Source organism: Cetorhinus maximus, chromosome 5 (assembly GCF_964194155.1).
Source record: "Cetorhinus maximus chromosome 5, sCetMax3.hap1.1, whole genome shotgun sequence".
Classification (NCBI taxonomy): Eukaryota; Metazoa; Chordata; class Chondrichthyes; order Lamniformes; family Cetorhinidae; genus Cetorhinus; species Cetorhinus maximus.
The window spans coordinates 70586425-70607010 of record NC_135883.1 but is presented as its reverse complement, the minus strand read 5'-3'; the positions used below and the strand labels follow the sequence as shown (position 1 = coordinate 70607010).

General features: G+C 43.5%; 1 protein-coding gene across 3 annotated transcripts in view; it reads right to left on the bottom strand.

Moving 5' to 3' along the window:
- The window catches only part of lyst (lysosomal trafficking regulator), a 491836-nt gene that overhangs the window by 134598 nt on the left and 336652 nt on the right, over nucleotides 1–20586 (bottom strand). For all 3 annotated transcript variants that reach the window (XR_013576613.1, XM_078541985.1, XM_078541986.1), the window contains 7 exons: nucleotides 20013–20243; nucleotides 19287–19476; nucleotides 18799–18935; nucleotides 17294–17392; nucleotides 12669–12808; nucleotides 8905–9002; nucleotides 6190–6346 (listed from right to left, as the gene is read on the bottom strand). Coding sequence is in view for 2 of the 3 variants with exons in the window: in XM_078541985.1 (XP_078398111.1) it covers nucleotides 6190–6346; nucleotides 8905–9002; nucleotides 12669–12808; nucleotides 17294–17392; nucleotides 18799–18935; nucleotides 19287–19476; nucleotides 20013–20243 (1052 nt within the window). In the remaining variant the exon portion in view is untranslated. The remainder of the gene's footprint in view (nucleotides 1–6189; nucleotides 6347–8904; nucleotides 9003–12668; nucleotides 12809–17293; nucleotides 17393–18798; nucleotides 18936–19286; nucleotides 19477–20012; nucleotides 20244–20586) is intronic.

Below are 20586 nucleotides of genomic sequence, written 5' to 3'. Positions count from 1 at the left end.
TACTTCCTCTATCAATATGTGAATTTCATCTAATATTTCACACTACTCCTCCCTGATTGCAATGTCTGTATTGTCCCTCTCTTTCTGAGCAAAGTGTTCATATGAACTATACAACTGTTTGGTTTTCCGGTGATGATCCTCAGGATGTTGATCATAGGGAATTAGATGATGGTAATGTCGTTGGACATGGTCATTGCATGACACAAATAGTACTTGTCACTTATCAGCCCAAATCTGGATGTTGTGACCACAGGAACTTGCTCAAGCCTCACCCACCTCACTCTGGAATTCAGTCCACAGTTGGACCACCAATACTTCAGCATCACAAATAGCAGTTCTATACACAGTTATCCTCTGTACCGGAACAATTAGTCATTCCAACACCACCACAGCTGTGCAGGCCAGCATTTATTACCCATCCCTAAATGCCCTTGTTCAGAGGGCATTTAAGTGCCAACCACATTGCTGTGGATCTGGAGTCACATGTAGGCCAGGTCAAGTAAGGACAGCAGATTTCCTTCCCTAAAGGACATTAGTGAACCAGATGGGTTTTTATGACTATCGTTTCATGGACATCATTAGACTTTTACTTTAATCTGCTGTGGTGGGATTTGAACCTGGGTCCCCAGCGTATTACCCTGGGTCTCTGGATTACCAGTCAACACCACCTCTTCCTCTTCCTGACTAGGTTTTACACTCTGCCAACCAACTGTGCATTATGCATGCAGGCCAAGATTTTTATGCACAGTAGCCTATTCAATGGAGATCAGCGGAGGATTGATTCATGGCAGCTCAGCCCCACAAGCTGCTGATGCAAGAGAGCCTGTGCCAGGGATCTGCTCACCCCCATTTTTGGGAACTCAGGACTGTAAAATAATCTATAGCAGTACACTGTGCACTGTATGAATAAGCCATGAATCGCACTTTTTAGGTGACATATTAATCAAACTCTTGCTTTCCACATGGGGAATCAAGACAAAATGTACTTTTCAGGTAAAGCAAGAATAGAGGCTGGGGGGGGTTACTTGACTAAAGCACAGAGATATAATTCAGGCCCCATTTAAAGACAATGAAAATAAGGGCAGCATGCTTAAGGACAAGCTAGCTAAATACAAGAGGGAAAGGAATAGAAAGGAAAAGAGTTCAGAGCTAGAAAAAAACTGGCACAAGAACAGAGTGAGAGTTCCAGGGAGACTCAGGGCTGAAAGTGTCGTGAGGACAGAGCGAGAGTTCCAGGGAGACTCAGGGCTGAAAGCGGTACAAGGACAGAGTGAGAGTTCCAGAGAGGCTCTGGGCTTAAAGTTTCACGAGGGCAGAGCGGGAGTTCCAGGGAGACTCGGGGTTGAAAGTGTCATGAGGACAGAGCGAGAGTTCCAGGGAGACTCAGGGCTGAAAGCAGTACAAGGACAGAGTGAGAGTTCCAGGGAGCTCGGGCCTTAAAGTGTCGCGAGGGCAGAGTGAGAGTTCCGGGGAGACTCAGGGCTGAAAGCGTCGTGAGGACAGAGCGAGAGTTCCGGGGAGCTCAGGGCTGAAAGTGGCACGAGGACGGAGTGAGAGTTCCAGGGAGACTCGGGGCTTGAAGTGTCGTGAGGACAGAGCGAGAGTTCCAAGGAGACCCGGGGCTGAGTGTGGTACGAGGACAGAATGAGAGCTCCAGTAAGACCCAGGACTAAGAGTAGTACGAGGACAAAGCGAGAGTTTCAGGGAGACTCAGTGCTGAGTTCGGCGCGAGGACAGAGCAAGAGTACCAGGGAGACTCGGGGTTGAGAGCGGCACAATGAAAGAGCGAGAGAGCCAGGGAGCCCCGGGGGTGAAAGCGGCGCAAGGCAGAACTAGAGTTCCAGGGAGACCCAGGGCTGAGTGTGGTACAAGGGCAGAGCGAGAGTTCCAGGCAGACTCGGGGCTGAAAGCAGCGGGAGGACAGAGCGAGAGTCAGGGAGACCCAGGGCTAGGAGCTAACTGCTGCTGCTAGAATTCGAAAAGAGAAGTCAAGGTGTAACATCACAGGAAAGATGTAAGCTGATTGGCTGGTGAGTACTGCTGCTCAGGCATGAGTCTTAACAACTGGAAGATTAAAAACAATAAATATGTCAAGTATTAATAATAAAGAACAAGTGTGTAGCTGGTGAGTATAGTCTTATCTTTTATTTTTAAGTAAGGTTTATTATAACTAGTAAAATGTGTTAAGCATCGGTAGTATTTATCAGTACTAGTAAGGTCTATTTGTGTTGGTAAGGTTTTTATTTTAGCAGCAGCAAGGATAACTAATATATAAAGAAATGGCAGGGTTACTCCAACCTAGACAGTGTCCATCCTGTGCTATATGGGAACTCCAGCATTCTTTCCAAATCCTGGATAACCAGGTGCAGGAGGTGTCATCCATTGCAGCAGCTTGAGCTCCAGGTTTCAGAACGTGAGTAGCAGCTGGCATCACTGCAGAGCGTCTGTGAAGCTGAGAGCTACGTGGATAGCACATTTGTGCATGTGGTCACCCCACAGCTTAAGAGTATGAATGGACAGAGGGAGGGGTGACCACCAGACAGTCAAACAAGAACAGGCAGGTAGTGTAGGAATCCCTGGGCACATTCCACTCACCAACTAGTATTCAGTTCTGAATGTGTAGCTGGAAAGATGGTGCAGGAGGAAGGGCTTTAGATTCTTGGGACATTGGGACTGGCTCTGGGGGAGATGGGACCTCTACAGGCTGGAGGAGTTGCACCTGAACAGAACCGGGACTGAGTTCCTTGCGGGGTGTTTTGCTCGTGCTGCTGGGGAGGTTTTAAACTCTCGACAGGGGTGTGGAAACAAGGAGATAATATCAGAGAGGAATACCAAGGTGCATAGAATATTGAGAAAGATAGATAGCACTAGAGTAGGGAATGGTAAGTTAATAGATGGGGTCAGAGCAAAAACAGAAAGTAATAGAGTCTAAATCAGGGTTACTGTGCATGTATGTGAGAATATGGAGTGTGGTAAATAAGATCGGTGAACTACAGGCACAGATTGCCATGTGGGAATATGGTGTTGTGGCTATAACACAGACCTGGATCAAACATTTCTGGATTTAAAGTGTTCATGAAATATAGGAAAGGAAGTAAAGGAGGAGGGGTGACAGTAATGATTAAGGAGAACATTGCCGTGCTGGAGAAAGAGGATGACTCAAAGGGGTCAAGGACAGAATCTATTTGGCTAGAGCTAAGCAACAAAAAAGACACTATTACATTGCTTGGTATAGTCTACAGGCCACTAACTAGTGGGAAGCATGAAGAAGAAAAAATTTACAAAGAAATTACAGAGAGGCGAAAAAATTATAGAGTAGTTATAACAGGGTACTTTAATTATTCGAATATAGACTATAGTATTAATGTAAAGGGCAGAGAGGGTCAAGAGTTCCTAGAATGTGTTCAGGAAAATTTTCTTCAGCAGTATGTTTCCAGTCCCAATGAGGAAGGTTCTTGGAACTGAGGTGGGCCAAGTAGATCAAGTATCAGTCAGAGAACATTTAGGGGACAGTGATCATTGTATCAGAAGGTTCAGGCTGACTATGGAAAAAAGCAAAGAACAGTCCAGGGTAAGAGAAATTAACTGGAGGAAAGCCAACTTCAATGGGATCAGAACGGATCTGGGCCGAATAAATTGGAGTCAAAGGTTGGCAGGAAAAACGGTAGCTGATCAATGGGCTACCTTCAAAGAAAAGTTAACTCAGGCACAATCAAGGTAATTCACCTAGAAAGGGAAAGGTAGGGCAAACAAATTCAGAGCTCCCTGGATGACAAATGAGAGAGAAATTAAGATAAAGAAGAAAATGTGTGCTTATGACAGGTGTCAGAAACTACAATTGAGAACCATGCTGAATATAGAAAGTTCAGAGGGGAGGTGAAAAAACAAATAAGGGAAGCAAGAGGGAGTATGAAGAGAGACTGGCAGCCACCATAAAAAGGAATCCCGAAGTCTTCTTTAGATATTTAAATAGTAAAAGGGTGGTATAGGAGGAGCAGGGATGATGAGGGACCAAAAAAGGAATTTACACACGGAGGCAGGGGACATAGCTGAGGTATTAAATGAATACTTTGCATCTGTCTTTACCAAGGAAGAAGATGCTACCCAGGCCATTGTGAAAGAGGAGATAATTCAGATACTAGAAGAGTTTAAAATTGAAAAAGCAGAGGTATTGGACAGGATATATGCACTTAAAGTTGATAAGGCACTGGGACCAGATGAGATGCAACCAAGGGTATTGCAAGAAGTGAAAGTGGAAATTTCAGAGGCACTGGGCATAACTTTTCAGTCTTCCTTAGACTCAGGGGTGTTGCCAGAGGACTGAAGAATTGCAAACATTACACTGTTGTTCAAAAAAGGGTGTAAGGATAAGCCCAGCAACTATAGGCCAGTCAGTTTAACTTCACTGGTAGGGAAACTTCACAAATCGGGACAAAGTTAATCGTCACATGGAAAACGTAGGTTAATTAGGGAAAACTAGCAAGGATTTCTTAAGGGAAAATCATGTTTAACTAATTGCTGGAGTTTTATGAAGAGGTAATAGAGAGGGTTGATGAGGGCAATGCTGTTGATGTGGTGTACGTGGTGCTTCCAAAAGGCATTTGATACAGTGTCGCACAACAGACTTGTGAGTAAAGCTATAGCTTATGGAATAAAAGGGGCAGTAGCAACGTGTTTACGGAATTGGCCGAGTGGCAGGAAACAGAGAGTAGTGGTCAATGGATGTTTTTTGGGTTGGTGGAAGGTTTATAGTGGAGTTCTCCAGGGGTCAGTGTTGGGATCCTTGCTTTTCCTGATATATATGAATGATCTAGACCTTGGTGTACAGGGCACAAATTCAACGTTTGAGGATGATACAAAACTCGGAAGCATTGTGAACTGTGAGGAGGACAGTGTAAAACTTCAAAAGGATACAGGCAAGTTAGTAGAATGGGTGGGACAGGTAGAAGGCGAAGTTCAATGCAGAGAAATGTGAAGTGATTAAATTTTGTAGAAAGGACACAGAGAGACAGTATAAAATTGGGGGTACAATTCTAAAGGGGGTGCAGGAGCAGAGGGACCTGGATATATATGTGCATAAGACATTGAAGGTGGCAGGACAGGTTGAGAGAGTGGTAAGTAAAGCATACAGTATCCTGGATTTTATTAATAGGGGCATAGAGTACAAGAGCAAGGAGGTTATGTTGAACTTGTATAAATCACTAGTTCGGCCTAAGCTGGAATACTACATCCAGTTCTGGGTGCTGCGCTTTAGGAAGGATGTGAAGGCATTAGAGAGAATGCAAAAAAGATTCACAAGAATAAAGTTCCTCATCCCGGGAACCAGTTTTCCTTAGAGAAAAGAAGGCCGAGAGGAGATTTGATAGAGGCATTCAAAATCATGAGGGGTCTGGACAGAGCAGATAAGGAGAAAATGTTCCCACTTGTGAAAGGATTGAGAACAAGGCAGCACAGATTTAAAGTAATTAGTAAAAGAAGCAACAGTGATATGAAGGAAAACCTTTTCATGGGGCGAGTGGTTAGGATCTGGAACGCTCTGCCTGAGAGTGTAGGCAAGTTCAACTGAAGCATTCAAAAGGGAATTAGACTATTATCTTAAAAGGAAGAATGTGCAGGGTTACAGGAAGAAAATAGGAGAATAGAACTAGGTGAGTTGCTCATTCAGAGGGCTGATGCAGGCACGATGGGCCATATGGCCTCCTTCTGCACCATACCAATTCTGTGATTCTTTGAATAGAAGTTAGGCTGATAGGGTTAGATGAGGAGGGGTGGGAGGAGGTTTGTGTGGACTGACGTAGATCATTTGGGTCAAATGGCCAATTTCTATGCTGTATTTTCCACATAATTATAATTTCCTACATCCACATTTATAATGGAAGCTGGCAATGCAAACTGGTCACATTGTAATTACACCCTCAGTTTCACCACTGATGGCTATATGTAATTACAGTGCAACGTAGGCAATTTACATTACAAATGTGAACATAGGAATTTAGAATGGAAATAGTTGACAGGAAGAGACTAAATTATTGATATATTACAGAAATGCTCTAGAGTATTCACTTAGATGGAATAAGTTGTGTTTATTAATCTAATGCTTTGTGCCCAACCCTGGGCATTCTATTTTCAGGTAGAAATTGATGTAGATATACGACAACTGTAGCTGTATTAGAGAAGCATATTACTGACCTTACTACACCATTTTCTAGTCCTCCAGCAATGACATTGACAGATACACCTTCAGGTTGATTGGAAAAAGCTACAGAGCAGATTATTTCTCGACAATGCACATGGCCACTGAGATCTCCATTTACAGTCCACAGTCTTAGGTCACTGCCACCACCAACTGAAAATAAAGTGCACAATGAGAGTAATTTTTCAGGATAATCCATGTTACAGAGAACAAACTGCTGTGTTCACTGGAACTACAAAATTTACAAAAGCTAAAGTGACCATTGGGAGAAAACAAAGTGCCTCAACAGTAAGTCAAATTGATGACTCTTTCTTCGGTTTTATTCTGTACTTTTATTATTTCATTTTATTCAAGGTTTCTTCTTTTTCCAAAACAAGAACAGAATTACCTGGAAAAACTCAGCAGGTCTGGCAGCATCGGTGGAGAACAAAAGAGTCGACGTTTCGGGTCCACACGACCCTTCAACAGAACTGAAGTATAGTTAGGAGAGGGGTGAAATATAAGCTGGTTTAAGGTGGGGGGCGGGGGGAGAGAAGTTGAGGGTGGGGTGGTTGTAGGGACAAGCAAGCAGAGATAGGAGCAGATAATCAAAAGATGTCACAGACAAAAGGACCAAAGAGGTGTTGAAAGTGGTGATATTATCTAAGAAAAGTGCTAATTAAGAATGGATGGCAGGACACTCAAGGTACAGCTCTAGTGGGGGTGGGGTGGAAAGATTGACAAGGTATTAGTTGTAGATTTAAAAATAATGGAAATAGGTGGGAAAAGAAAAATCTATATAAATTATTGAAAACAAAAAAAAACACAAAAGGGAGGGGGAGGAAACGGGGTGGGGATGGGGGGAGGGGGAGTTTAAGATCTAAAGTTGTTGAATTCAATATTCAGCCCGGAAGGCTGTAAAGTGCCTAGTCGGAAGATGAGGTGCTGTTCCTCCAGTTGGCGTTGGGCTTCACTGGAACAATGCAGCAAGCCAAGGACAGACATGTGGGCAAGAGAGCAGGGTGGAGTGTTAAAATGGCAAGCGACAGGGAGGTTTGGGTCTTTCTTGCGGACAGACCGAAGGTGTTCTGCAAAGCGGTCGCCCAGTTTGCGTTTGGTCTCTCCAATGTAGTTCAAAAACAGTTCCTCTGACATGTCCTCCTTCTTCCTTAACCGAGGATTTCCACCCACTGTCGTTGACAGGGCCCTCAACCGTGTCCGGCCCATATCCCGCGCATCCACCCTCACGCCTTCTCCTCCCTCCCAGAAACAAGATAGGGTCCCCCTTGTCCTCACTTATCACCCCACCAGCCTCCGCATTCAAAGGATCATCCTCCGCCATTTCCGCCAACTCCAGCATGATGCCACCACCAAACACATCTTCCCTTCACCCCCCCGGCGGCATTCCATAGGGATCGTTCCCTCCGGGACACCCTGGTCCACTCCTCCATCACCCCCTACTCCTCAACCCCCACTTATGGCACCTCCCCATGCCCACGCAGCAGATGCAACACCTGCCCCTTCACTTCCTCTCTCCTCACCGTCCAAGGGCCCAAACACTCCTTTCAAGTGAAGCAGCATTTCACTTGCATTTCCCCTAACTTAGTCTACTGCATTCGTTGCTCCCAATGCGGTCTCCTCTACATTGGAGAGACCAAACGCAAACTGGGCGACCGTTTTGCAGAATACCTTCGGTCTGTCCGCAAGAAAGACCCAAACCTCCCTGTCGCTTGCCATTTTAACACTCCACCCTGCTCTCTTGCCCACATGTCTGTCCTTGGCTTGCTGCATTGTTCCAGTGAAGCCCAACGCAAACTGGAGGAACAGCACCTCATCTTCCGACTAGGCACCTTACAGCCTTCCGGGCTGAATATTGAATTCAACAACTTTAGATTTTAAACTCCCCTTCCCCACCCCGTTTCCTCCCCCTCCCTTTTGCTTTTTTTTTGTTTTCAATAATTTATATAGATTTTTCTTTTCCCACCTATTTCCATTACTTTTAAATCTACAACTAATACCTTGTCAATCTTTCCACCCCACCCCCACTAGAGCTGTACCTTGAGTGTCCTGCCATCCATTCTTAATTAGCACTTTTCTTAGATAATATCACCACCTTCAACACCTCTTTGATCCTTTTGTCTGTGACATCTTTTGATTATCCGCTCCTATCACTGCTTGCTTGTCCCTACAACCACCCCACCTTCAACTTCTCTCCCCCCCGGCCCCCCACCTTAAACCAGCTTATATTTCACCCCTCTCCTAACTATACTTCAGTTCTGTTGAAGGGTCGTGTGGACCCAAAACGTCGACTCTTTTCTTCTCCACCGATGCTGCCAGACCTGCTGAGTTTTTCCAGGTAATTCTGTTTTTGTTTTGGATTTCCAGCATCCGCAGTAGTTTTTTGTTTTTTCCTTCTTTTTACAGCCAGTTTCAGAGTACATCACTCCTGAACTATCCCAACAATGAGTCGTAGTCACATCATCATTATGACATTTCCAATTTTTGAACAACAGTCATTCCAATGGCATGAGCTTTGCGAGTCACTGGAGAAAAGGGGTAGAGGGGAAGCAATCAGAAAGGAGTATCAAACCTGGATGATTTCCAGAACATTTTGGTAACTGGTTAAAATGGATCACTGGTAGTCTGGGAACAGGCCATGTGACATTCCTCTCTGTTAAAAAAAAGCAAAGTAGCCACAATCTGACTAACAGGGAAGGATCTGTTCTGCTTACCTGAATCACAAACAGTCGCACTATCACCAGTTGTCTCACTTGTAGAAACTGCTGTCACTGGACTTTTATGTCCTGTTAAACTCTGAACATAGCACAACCTGCAGGAAAAAGAAAACACAGACAAGAGCTCTCAACAGCTGTAAATAACTAAAACACAACTCACTGTGTTCAAATAAAGTTATAATAATAGACATTTGAAAGTTTCGCATTAGAACCGTGTGAAGTATCCCTACTTGTCACACAGGAGACTGGGGTTCCATTCCCTGATAGGGAGAGCATGTTATAAAGTACTGTGTAAAGGTCTGGTCACTGCATTACAAAGATGTGGTCGCATGAGCAAGGGTACAGAGATTTACAAGGATGTTGCCAGGAATGGAGAATTTTATGAGGAAATACTGGATAGGCTGGGGTGCTTTTCTTTCAAACAGAAGAGGTTGAGTGGAGATTTAATTGAGGTATGTAAAATTATAAGGGACATAGACAGGAAGGATCTATTTCCCATAGCAGAGAGGTCAATAACCAGGAGCATACGTTTAAAATAACTGGGAGAAGGATTAGAAGGGAGATGAGAATTTCTTTTTCACCCAGAGGGTGATGAGGGTCTGGGGCTCACTGTCTGAAAGGCAGCAGAGGCAGAAACCCTCAACGTATTTAAAAATATGCACTGCCCTTGAAGTGCTGCGACCTACAGGGCTGCAGACCAAGAACTGGAAAGTGGGATTAGGCTGACTAGATATTTTGCAGCTGGCACAGCCACAAAGGGCAGAATGTACTCCTCTTGTCCCGTACATTTTCCGTGTTTCTATATATTCAAAATATTTGAGAATGCAAAATGTAAACTGTTGATGGATGTCAACAGAATAGTTACAAATTGAGAAAATATTTTATCTATTATATATTAAAAAATAGTAAATGGTCACAATGCATCAAAGCAACTGTAACTGGAGCTTTGCCCATAACATTACCTGACAGGACCTCCAAGACAAAAATTAGGAACCTGCCTTTGAAAACACACAGTAAACAACTGCCTACACCCATGTAAAATTACACAAATAACATCTGCAGAATGTTCAACTCACGAAAAGTCATTAAAAAGCCAGTTAAGGAGTAAGCTCAAAATCATTTGTGATCAGCCATGATGGAATGTGGCTTCAAACTTATTTTGTGTTGAAACCAGCAAAATAACTTCCCGAGGGAACCAAGTCACTTGAAGGAATCCATGCTCCACTGAGGTAAAGTACAGAACCGAGACTGTCACCCTCCCCCATACTTGCTGCTGATACAATATCCATCCGTCACAATTCACAATTTTGCCCAGGTTCCCATTCCCACCAACTCTCAGTGAAAGAAAAATAAGATCAAGACAAAATTCCACTGTGGGTGGGGTGATAAGTATGCACACATAAGGGTCCCAACTACCGAGGCAAACTCATTAGCCGTTCGATTTCACAGAATGAAAAATATTAACAGCGGAAACCCTCTCTTGCCACAGATCCAACAAGACATTGTCCCTGCACCCCCAACCCCTTACTCTGGCCATCCCCCAACATCTCCCCCCTCTGCTTAACCAATATTCTCAACATCCTCAGCTGAGGCAATATTTGCACACCAAATCCTCTTCCAACACTGAGGTGAGGTGAGAGTGACTGCCCTTGACATCAAGGCCACATTTGACCGAGTGTGGCTTCAAGGAGCTCTAGCAAAACTGAAGTCAATGGGAATCAGGGGGAAAATTCTCCACTGGTTGGAGTCATACCTAGCACAAAGGAAGATGGTTGTGGTTGTTGGAGGTCAGTCATCTCAGCTCCAGAACTGCAGGAGTTCCTCAGGGTAGTGTCCTCAGCCCAACAATCTTCAGCTGCTTCATCAATGACCTTCCTTCCATCATAAGGTCAGAAGTGGGGATGTTTGCTGATGATTGCACAATGTCCAGCACCATTCGCAACTCCTCGGATACTGAAGCAGTCTATGTCCAAATGCAGCAACACCTGGACAATATCCAGGCTTGGGCTGACAAGTGGCAAGTAATATTTGCACCACACAAGTGCCAGGCAATGACCATGTCCAACAAGAGAGAATCCAACCATCGCCCCCTGATGTTCAATGGCATTACCATCACTGAATCCCCCACTATCAACATCCTCGAGGTTACCATTGACCAGAAACTGAACTGGATTAGCCACATAAATACTGTGGCTACAAGAGCAGGTCAGAGGCTAGGAATCCTGTGACGAGTAAATCATCTCCTGACTCCCCAAAGCCTGTCCACCACCTACAAGGCACAAGTCAGGAGTATGATGGAATACTCCCACTCGCCTGGATGAGTGCAGCTCCCACAACACTCAAGAAGCTTGACATTGTCCATGACAAAGCAGCCCACTTGATTGGCACCACATCCACAAACATTCACTCCCTCCATCACCAACGGACAGTGGCAACACTGTGTACCATGTACAAGATGCACTGCAGAAACTTACCAAGGCTCCTTTGACAGCACCTTCCAATCCCATGACTATTACCATCCAGAAGGACAAGGGCAGCAGATAGATGGGAATACCACCACCTGGAAGTTCCCCTCCAAGTCACTCACCATCCTGACTTGGAAATATATTGCCGTTCCTTCACTGTCGCTGGGTCAAAATCCTGGAACTCCCTAACAGCACTGTGGGTAAACTTAGACCACACGGACTGCCGCGGTTCAAGAAGACCATCAACACTTTCTCAAGAGTAACTGGGAATGGCAATAAATGCTGGCCAAGCCAGCAAAGCCCACATCCCATGAATGAATAAAAAAACACACTGAGGCAAAATCACTGGCCAGAATTTTCCCCTCCCCTCCCTCCATTCTTCCTTCTCTCCAGTTTTCCTTCCTTCTCTCTCTACTTTTCCTCTTCTAGTCATTTCTCCGAATTATCCTTTATCCCCTAGTTGTCAATCTCCCCTCCTTCTGGTATCTCTCCTCTTTTCTTCCCAAACTTCTCCCCTCACCATCTCCCTTCCTCCTCATCTCCCCCTCCCCTCCATTAAAATTCTCTTCTTGTGCACCAGCACCTGTACTTCACTTTCTCTCCACTTCTTAAAGATTCAGGTTGTCAACTCTGCAGCTTAGGAATTTAGGCACAAAACAGAAGAGTACCATATTCATTCGTGCATTGTGTCAAAGCTCTAATGCTTCAAAAATGCCAAATAAATATACATTTTATGTCTCCAAGTTCTTTGGTCTGGAACCAAAGAAATGATTTTCAACTTCTGATCTTGCTTCTGCTGCTTCCATTTCAATAGCATGGACTTGCTTTGGTAGTCAGCCACTCCCACTTTATACAGGACGTCTAAACAGATGGAGTGGAATATTAATGACTTGAGGCAAGCAGATAACATTTAGTGCTGAGCAAAGCATCATGTCTGACACCCTACAGCCTTGATCCAATCCTGTGTCAGGCCCCATTATATTCATCCCTCAGGAAGCTCTCTCAGGTAACAATCCTTTTGGAAATTTAACTATAGGCAATGTCTTTCTTCTTAAATATAATGTATGAAGGTAACTTGATTGGGTGACGATGGTGATTTGGCAGCTCTTACAGCCCAAGACCTTTATTCGTCCTGTTGAACAAAGACTGTGGGTACACACCACAGTTAATATAACAGAGCCATGTGCCTCTACAGAACATACATTTATCTATTCCAATACTTCACTCATTGATATAGAAGTTTCTGCATTGAATGCCTAACCATTTGGTGGAGCAGTTTAAAGAATTTTTTTGTACCTGTTCAAATCCCATATAATGCAGGTCCCATCCTTGCTGACACTGATCAGGATGCTGTACGGTTTGCAGACACACAGGCTGGTTACTTCTGCAGTGTGCCCATATAAGTGGACTTTTGCTTCAACTTCAATCTCTGAAGACTTAAGAATAGAAACAGTGTCAGTGTCCCATCCTACACTCTTAACATATACTTTCCTGCATTCTGTTAATCACTGCACAGCAAACACAGTTCAGTAAAGAAAGAAAGACTTGGATTTATCTTTCATATCACTTTTCATAGCCTCAGGACGTCCCAAAGTTCTTCACAGTCAATGAAGTAATTTTGAAGCGTGGTCATTGTTTGAACGTAGGAAATGCGCAGCCAATTTCCACACATCAAGTTCCCACAAACAACAGTGAGAGAAATGACTAGATGATCTAAGTGGTTTTGTCTGAGGGATATTGGCAAGACACTGAGGAGAACTCCCCTGCTCTTCTTTGAATAATGCCATGGTATCTTATACATTCCCTCCAAGAGAGACTGTGGTCTAATGTCTCATTTGAAAGATGGCATCTGAGTGCAACAATCCCTTAGTACTGCATTGAGAGTGTCAGCCTAGATTATGTACTGGAGTGTCTGGAATGGGGCGTGAACTCTCAAACTTCTGACTCAACAATAACTTGTATTTATACTGTGTCTTTAAAGTAATAAAACGTTCCAATATGCTTTACAGAAGCATTATAATGACAAAATACACTGCCACATAAGGATATGTCAGGGCAGATGACCAAAAATTTGATCAAAGAGATAAGTTTTAAGGAATATCTAAAAAGGAGGAAAGCAAGGTAGAGAGGCAATGAGGTATAGGGAGGGAATTCCAGAGCTCAGGGCCTCGGCAACTGAAGGCGTGGTCACCAATGGTGGAGCAATTAAAATTGGGAATGCTCAAGAGGCCTGAATTAGAATTGCATGGTTATCTCAGGAGGGTCGTGGAGCTGGAAAAATTACAGAAATAGGGAGGGGTAGGCCATTGAGGGATTTGAAAACAAGGATGAGAATTTTGAAACAGAGGTGTTGCTTAATCGGGAGCCAGTATAGGTCACTGAGCACAGGGAGTGAACAGGATTTGGTGCAAGTTTGGGCGTGGGCAGCAGCGTTTTTGATGGCTTCAAGTTTAGAGGGCAGAACATGGGAGACTGGCCAGGATGTCACTGGAATAATCAGGTCCAGAGGTAACAAAGGCATGGTTGAGGGTTTCAGCAGCAGATGAGCCTAGGAAGGAGCAGAGTCAGGTGATGCTATGGGGGTAGAAATAGACGATCATGGTGGTGTAGCAGTTGAAAGTTCATCTCAGGGTCAAATATAACACCAAGGTTGTGAACAGTCTGATTTGGTCTCAGACAGTTGCCAGGGATGGAGTCAGTGACTAGGGAGCCAAGTTTGTGGCGTGGACAAAAGACAATGGCTTTGGTCATCACACTAATCAATTTGATTAAATTTCTGCTTATCTAGTACTGCATGCTGGACAATTTAGAGATAGTGGAGGGGTTGAGACGATGATGGTGAGGTCGAGTTGCGTGTTGCCAGCGTACAATGTGGAAACTGATGTTGTGTTTTCAATGATGCTGCAGTTGAGAAAAAGGAAAATGTTAAGATAGATCCTTGTGGTACTCCAGAGATAGCCCGTGGGAGCAAGAAGAGAAGCTATTGCAGTTGATATTCTGCTTACAATTAGATAAACAAGAATCAAACCAGGTGAGTGCAGTCCTACCCAGCTGAACAACAGTGGAGAGGTGCAGGAGAAGGATGGTGGGATCAGCCATGTCAAAGGATGCAGACAAGTCCAGAAAGACAAGGAGGAAGAGTTCACCTTTGTCACAGTCACATAGGATGTGAACGATGACTTTGATAAGAGCTGTTGCAGTACTGTGCCAGGGTGGAAATCTGATTGGAGGGATTCAAACATGGAGTACCATGAAAGGTGGGCATGAATCTGGGAGGTGACAACACATTCAAGGAAGGTAGGTTAGAGGTGGTGAGGAGGTTTGCAAGGACAGAGGGGTCAAGGGGAGGACAGGGGTGTTGACTTCAGATTTGGAGAGGGGGACAGAATCTGACAAGAAAAAACTGGTAACAGTAGTCGGTAACATGGGACCCGGGAACCTAAGTTGGTGGTCAGTAATTTAGTGGGAATAGGGTTTAGAGAGCAGGAGGTGGGTCTAATGGTCAAGATGAACTCAGAGGACTTGGGGGGAAGATAGGAGAGAAGCTAGAGAAAGATACAAGTTCAGGACCAGAGCAGGAGACAGATTTAGAGGAAGTTTGGTTCAGTGAACTAGGGCAAGGGAGGAGTGGCAGAGGCAGCTGAATTGATGGTCTCAATCTTAATGACAAAGAAATACATGAGCTTTTCACACTTGTTGGATTTGAGTACAGAGGGGATCGGGGAAAGGGGTTTAAGAAGATTGCTTGCAGTAGAAAAAAGCTGGACCAAAGGTGCTCACCTTTGCATCCCAAGATGACCCTGGAATAATGAGCAGCTTATGTAGATAAGTGCAGGACCTGATAATACTTTAAGTGATCCAGCCAGATCTGACAGTAATGGCTAAGCAGGTTTTCAACCATATCCATTCCAGTCTGTGTCCTTTGGACTTAAACCAGTGCAGATGAGAGCCATACTGGGGGAACAGGTGAGAAAGAAAGTGTAATGGTTTTAATGGAGCTAATTGCATAAGGTAAGGGTGTGGCTGAGCAGATCAGTAGTTTCAGAAATTTTGTGATGAATGGAGGGCCAAAGGCTAGGCAAATGGGATTTTGAAAGGGTAGTTCCAAGTGAACTGGGGAGAGTTTTTCAGGGGCAGACACAGAAGGTGGAGGAAACGGGACATGGGTGGAACGCTATACAAGAAACAATGATGGCCTCTGTTGTGGGAAAAGTAAGCCACGCTCGAGTCTGAGGAATTCAAGCAAGTAAAGATTTTATTTGAGCATATGCAAGGGAGAAGATCTCAGTTCCCAAGCAACCTCTCAAAGATGCAGAATTTACAGCACATATTTATAGTTCTTATCTTCCCGCTTTCACTATAATGTTTGGCGACAGTCAATAATCCTTAACCATACTATTCCATCGGTGAACTGGATCATGAAGACCCAGCAGATGTTCCCATTATCTCAACCTTCAGCCTTGGGTGTGCTAGTTTCCATAGTGACTCAACTGTTTTGTCTAGCCTTCAGTTCCCCTCATCTCCTTCCTCTGTATAGCAATGAATAGTATGTTTACACAGGGTGTTAAGGCTGTTAGAGCTGGCTGCTGAGCCACCATCCCCAAGCCACCCTTGGTCAAGTATCGTATCATGCCGAGAAAAGGAACTTCATAACTTAATAAAGCATTTTAATATTAACCTTATTTCAGCCTCATCTGTGACTGATACTATTGGAACATGAGATGGCAAGGCCAAGCTAGTGGCCATGAATATGGGTTGGAGAGTTCACATGTAGGGAGAGATTAAAGTAGGATAGGAGCAGAGAGAACTCAGAGCAGAAAGGAGATATGAATTTAGATGCAAGTTTAAATCGTCCAGTAAGGGAAGTTGCATGGTGCAGAGGCTGGAGGGTGGAAAGTAATTAAGATGGCTTGATGAGAAAATTGGCATGGTACTTGCGTGGGCAATAAAGAACCAGATTTTAAGTGAAAGGCAAGAGGAGTGGAACAAGGTGAAATGCTCAAAGGAGGACAAAGTGCTAGAGGAGTAAAGAGGCAGACCAAGATGAGACTTGGTGATACGAGCCACACAAATGCTTTTGACTGCCTAGGCAAGGAAAATAGTGAAAGGTATAGCCTGGCGGGGAGGTTTCAGTTAGGAGAATAGTGCCATCACCTCTCAGCCAGGTTTCTGTCAAGGCCATGATGTTGATGTAATTATCCATAATAAGCTCATGGGTTGCAAGGGCTTTGTTCACGAATGAGTGGACATTCTAGAGGGAGATGGGAAGAAGGGCAGTGATAGCTGATATGCTGGCAGAATCCACAGGGTCAACAGTAAGTGGGAAGTTGGGCAAGGAGGTGATTGGCAAGATCAATCCCCAGCTGGTGTGCTGGGTGGGAAGGTCAGGGAGAGAGTAAGTTGGGGTAGTTAGGTGGCTGCTCGTAAGGAGGTAGTGATAAATACCTAGATGGATCCCTCAGAGATTGCCACGAGAGGCACAGAAGTCTTGTCTAAGAGCGAGTCAAGCCTGGGACAGCAGCAGGATAGTAGGAAGGTCAAGGACTACTAAAGGGTTGGTAGGGATTTAGAAGAGCAGAGTATCAGAGGGGAGAAATGAAAGGAGGTATGACGACAGGAGAGATTAATCTTGAAGGGGTAAAGAGAAAAGACTCAAATAAAAGTGATAGCAACAGAGCCACGGCTAACAGTATTCTGATTTTAACAAAATCCCAATGGAAAGTGAAAACCTTAAGGTCAAATTTTCAATCAATTGCAGTAATATTAGTTACCTGAAGTAGAACAGTGAGAATTCTCTCTAATAATTAAAGACACATAACTGTGTTAGAACAATTAATAGTATTAAAACTTCAATGCAAGACACAGTTGGCAGGCTGTATACATACACACAAACAAACAAACAAAGCGTTTCATACACATACCATGCTGCTGGTAAATCTGTTCGAATAGGCAGTAACCACTCCACACTTACTGCCAGTAAAGAGCTGACAACTGTCAGGCACCCATGCACAACTCGTAACCTGAAAAGGAGTCATCGATTGGACAACTTACAACCAGATTCAACAAGAGACTAATCCTTAGACATTGCTCTTAAAACATATTTTGATTATAAACTGTCAAAGGAATGAAAAATTTTGAATCAACACTGTGCATTTGTCTTTGTTCAGTAGTTTTTCACATTATTAGACAGATTTATAATGACCACATGAAGGTCCATGTAAGCCTTGGGTGATAGAGAGCATGCCAGTCAGGCAATGTGACAATACAGTGGTACGGTGAGATAATGTCTGGCATCACCAATGTGCACGTGAAAGTTCAGAGAATTATGCAACGCAGATGGGGGCCATTTGGCTTATTGTCCTGTGTGGCTATCTGAAAAAACTACCCATTTGATTCCAACTCTTACTCTTTCCCCATTATTTTCTTTTCTTTTCAAGCATATATCCAATTCCCTTTTCAAAGTTATTACTGAATCTGCTTCCATTACCCTTTCGCTGCATAAAAAGAATTCTTACCTCCCCTTAATTATCTTAAACCTGTGTCCTCTGGTTACTGACCTTCCCGCCAATGGAAACAGTTTCTCCTTATTTACTCTAACAAAACACTTGATAATTTTGAATTCCTCCTCTATTCAATCCCCCCCTTAACCTTTACTACTCCAATGAGAGCAATCCCAGTGCCTCTAGTTCCTCCACATAGTCCACAGTCAAATATTGCTGATAAGAGAGACATGTTACCGAAGCTTTTCATCTTGCACTCTTAAGGACAAATGTAAGAATGTCAATTTTCAAACAGTTACAACAATTTATGCTACTGGAGAAAGGGGTGCTGATTGGTTGGCAAGTGGACTCTGACTGGCTGAGGAGTTGTCTTGGAGAAAGCAACAGGGTACTATAGACTCCCCAGGATCCTGAGTCAATCAAAAATGGCACAAGGCTTGAACATACAATTGAAGTCTCTCATCCCTCCAAGGCCTTGACATCCTTCCTGAAGCATGGTGGCCAGAATTGCCCACAGTATTCAGCTGAGGCCTAACCAATGATTTATTAAGGTTTAGATTAACTTCCTTGAGCTGTTCCCACAACGATAAATGATGTTGTTAAGACACATGGATTCTGAAGATGATAATATGGGGGTAGGAAGAGAAGCCACTGCTGTAAATGCTCTGAGTGGACAGGTAAGAGGGGAACCAAGCATTTTATATTAGTTTAAAAACTATATTTCCTCTAAATAAGGAGTTTGCTTAAAAAATGGTTATATATCAATAAAGGTAACCATTTCCTGTAAACGTAGTTTTTTGCGTAATTTTATTACAGTTGATGAAAAAGCAAAAATGAGAAAAAGAAAAGTTTCACGTTGCTAATTAAAAATAAGCCTGCAGAAACTAAGAAAATACAAGGTCTATTTTAAGGAGTAGACTACATACCTGGTGTAAGGGAGAGCATTGAATGAAGTTGATGGGGGGCTCACTTTGTTTGCTTTTCAATCTTAGCATGTTATCAGCATAACCCCAACTCAAAATGGCAGACCACTGGATATCTGTACTGTGCATACTCCGAACACCTAAAATTAAGATGGAAACAAATATGATATCAGACCTGAGAAAGTACAACCATTAGGAAAAACTGAACAGACACAGGCTCTTTTCTCTAAAAAAATAGAAGGTTGAGGGGGTGGCCTGATAAAGGTCTTTAATATTACAGAAAGGTTTGGTAGGGTAGATGCAAGGAAGATGTTTTCATGTGGTCGGGTGGAGGGTGGCCGGAGAGGCCAACACTAGGAGCCATAAATATGAGAGAGTCACTAATAAATCCAATAGGGAATTCAGAAGAAATTTCTTTATTCAGACTGAGTGGTTAGAATATGGAACTCGCTGCCATTTGGAGTAGTTGATGTTATGAATCCATTCCATACCTTGTTCTTTGCTGTATATCATCATGAGACAAAATTTCCTTGACAGACCACAAATGGCTCTGGTTGGCAATGCTAACAGCGATCCAAACTGTTCTCCATGGGGTTGACTGAAGCAAACCACAGGATCTGGTGCACTGGGGGAACCCACGTACTCGCCCCACTTCAGCCCCTGAATCCAGGGCAGAGGACTCTGAGACACAGGCCACAACATGAGATTAAAAAAAGGGTCAATCGCTGCAGGTCCCTTTAAGCATTTTCACCCAAAAAGGAATTCCACGTATAGTTAACAATACTACTAACTGACGATTAGTTAATTAAATTTTGATCGGCTTTTAAATGAAGGAAATTTTTCAATTTGAAGAGCAAAAGATCTCTGCTAACATACCTATCAATAGTCCCGTATTCATATTGAATAAAATTAAATGATTAGCACAAAAAACCTAATAAAAAAAGTTACTGAAAAAGAGAAGAATTAGGAAAATATATCAGGTGACTGCACTGAGAATTAAAAGACTTTATGTGGAATTATCTTACTTTTTACAGATCAGCTGCACTTTCTAATAAAAAACAGATAGTAATTACAAATACATACAACATATAAAATCAACAGGCAGGAAAAACTACCTGGCCATCGAGCCTATTCGATAAGAAATTCTGAAGAAAAATTAACTGCTTCTAAATTTGAAAACTGAAGCACATTATAACAGAACAGATGGGGGTAAATACCGGGTAAATGACTTCCTTGGCATGCTCTCTGCTCTCTCTGAAAGCAAACTGCACAAGGAGACCCATAGCTGCAGGCAGCTCCCCCTCCATTGAGAGTCTAGGCCCGTGCCTGCTTGGATGAGTAGCTGTGAAGAGCTGCCGAGGAGTCTGACCGTAGGTCTTGATCATAGTTTCCAGGGCTCGTCTTTGCACTGGATCTTCAACAGCAGATACGTCCATGCCAAAGTATGTCTATCAGCAAAATATGAATTAAGATCATTGTAAAATAAATTAACATATTTATTACCCTCTTTGTTAGTCTAAAAATACATTGGATCAGTTTCCATGTCATTAAGAGGCATATGAAGTAATTTATTATATTCCTGACTGTGCCAATACACAATCTATCCTATGTATGCCTGTCTGTATGATGCATCAGGAAGGCCATCTCCAGCCAGCTGTCCACCATTTAAGGAGGATCAGCATTTAGCCTAAGGCATGGCTGGTGCTAAGCATTCAGTTGTATTCAGGTTGGCAGAGATCTCCAATCACTGTAATGGAAGGTGGCTGGAAATGATAAGGTCATCAACCTGAA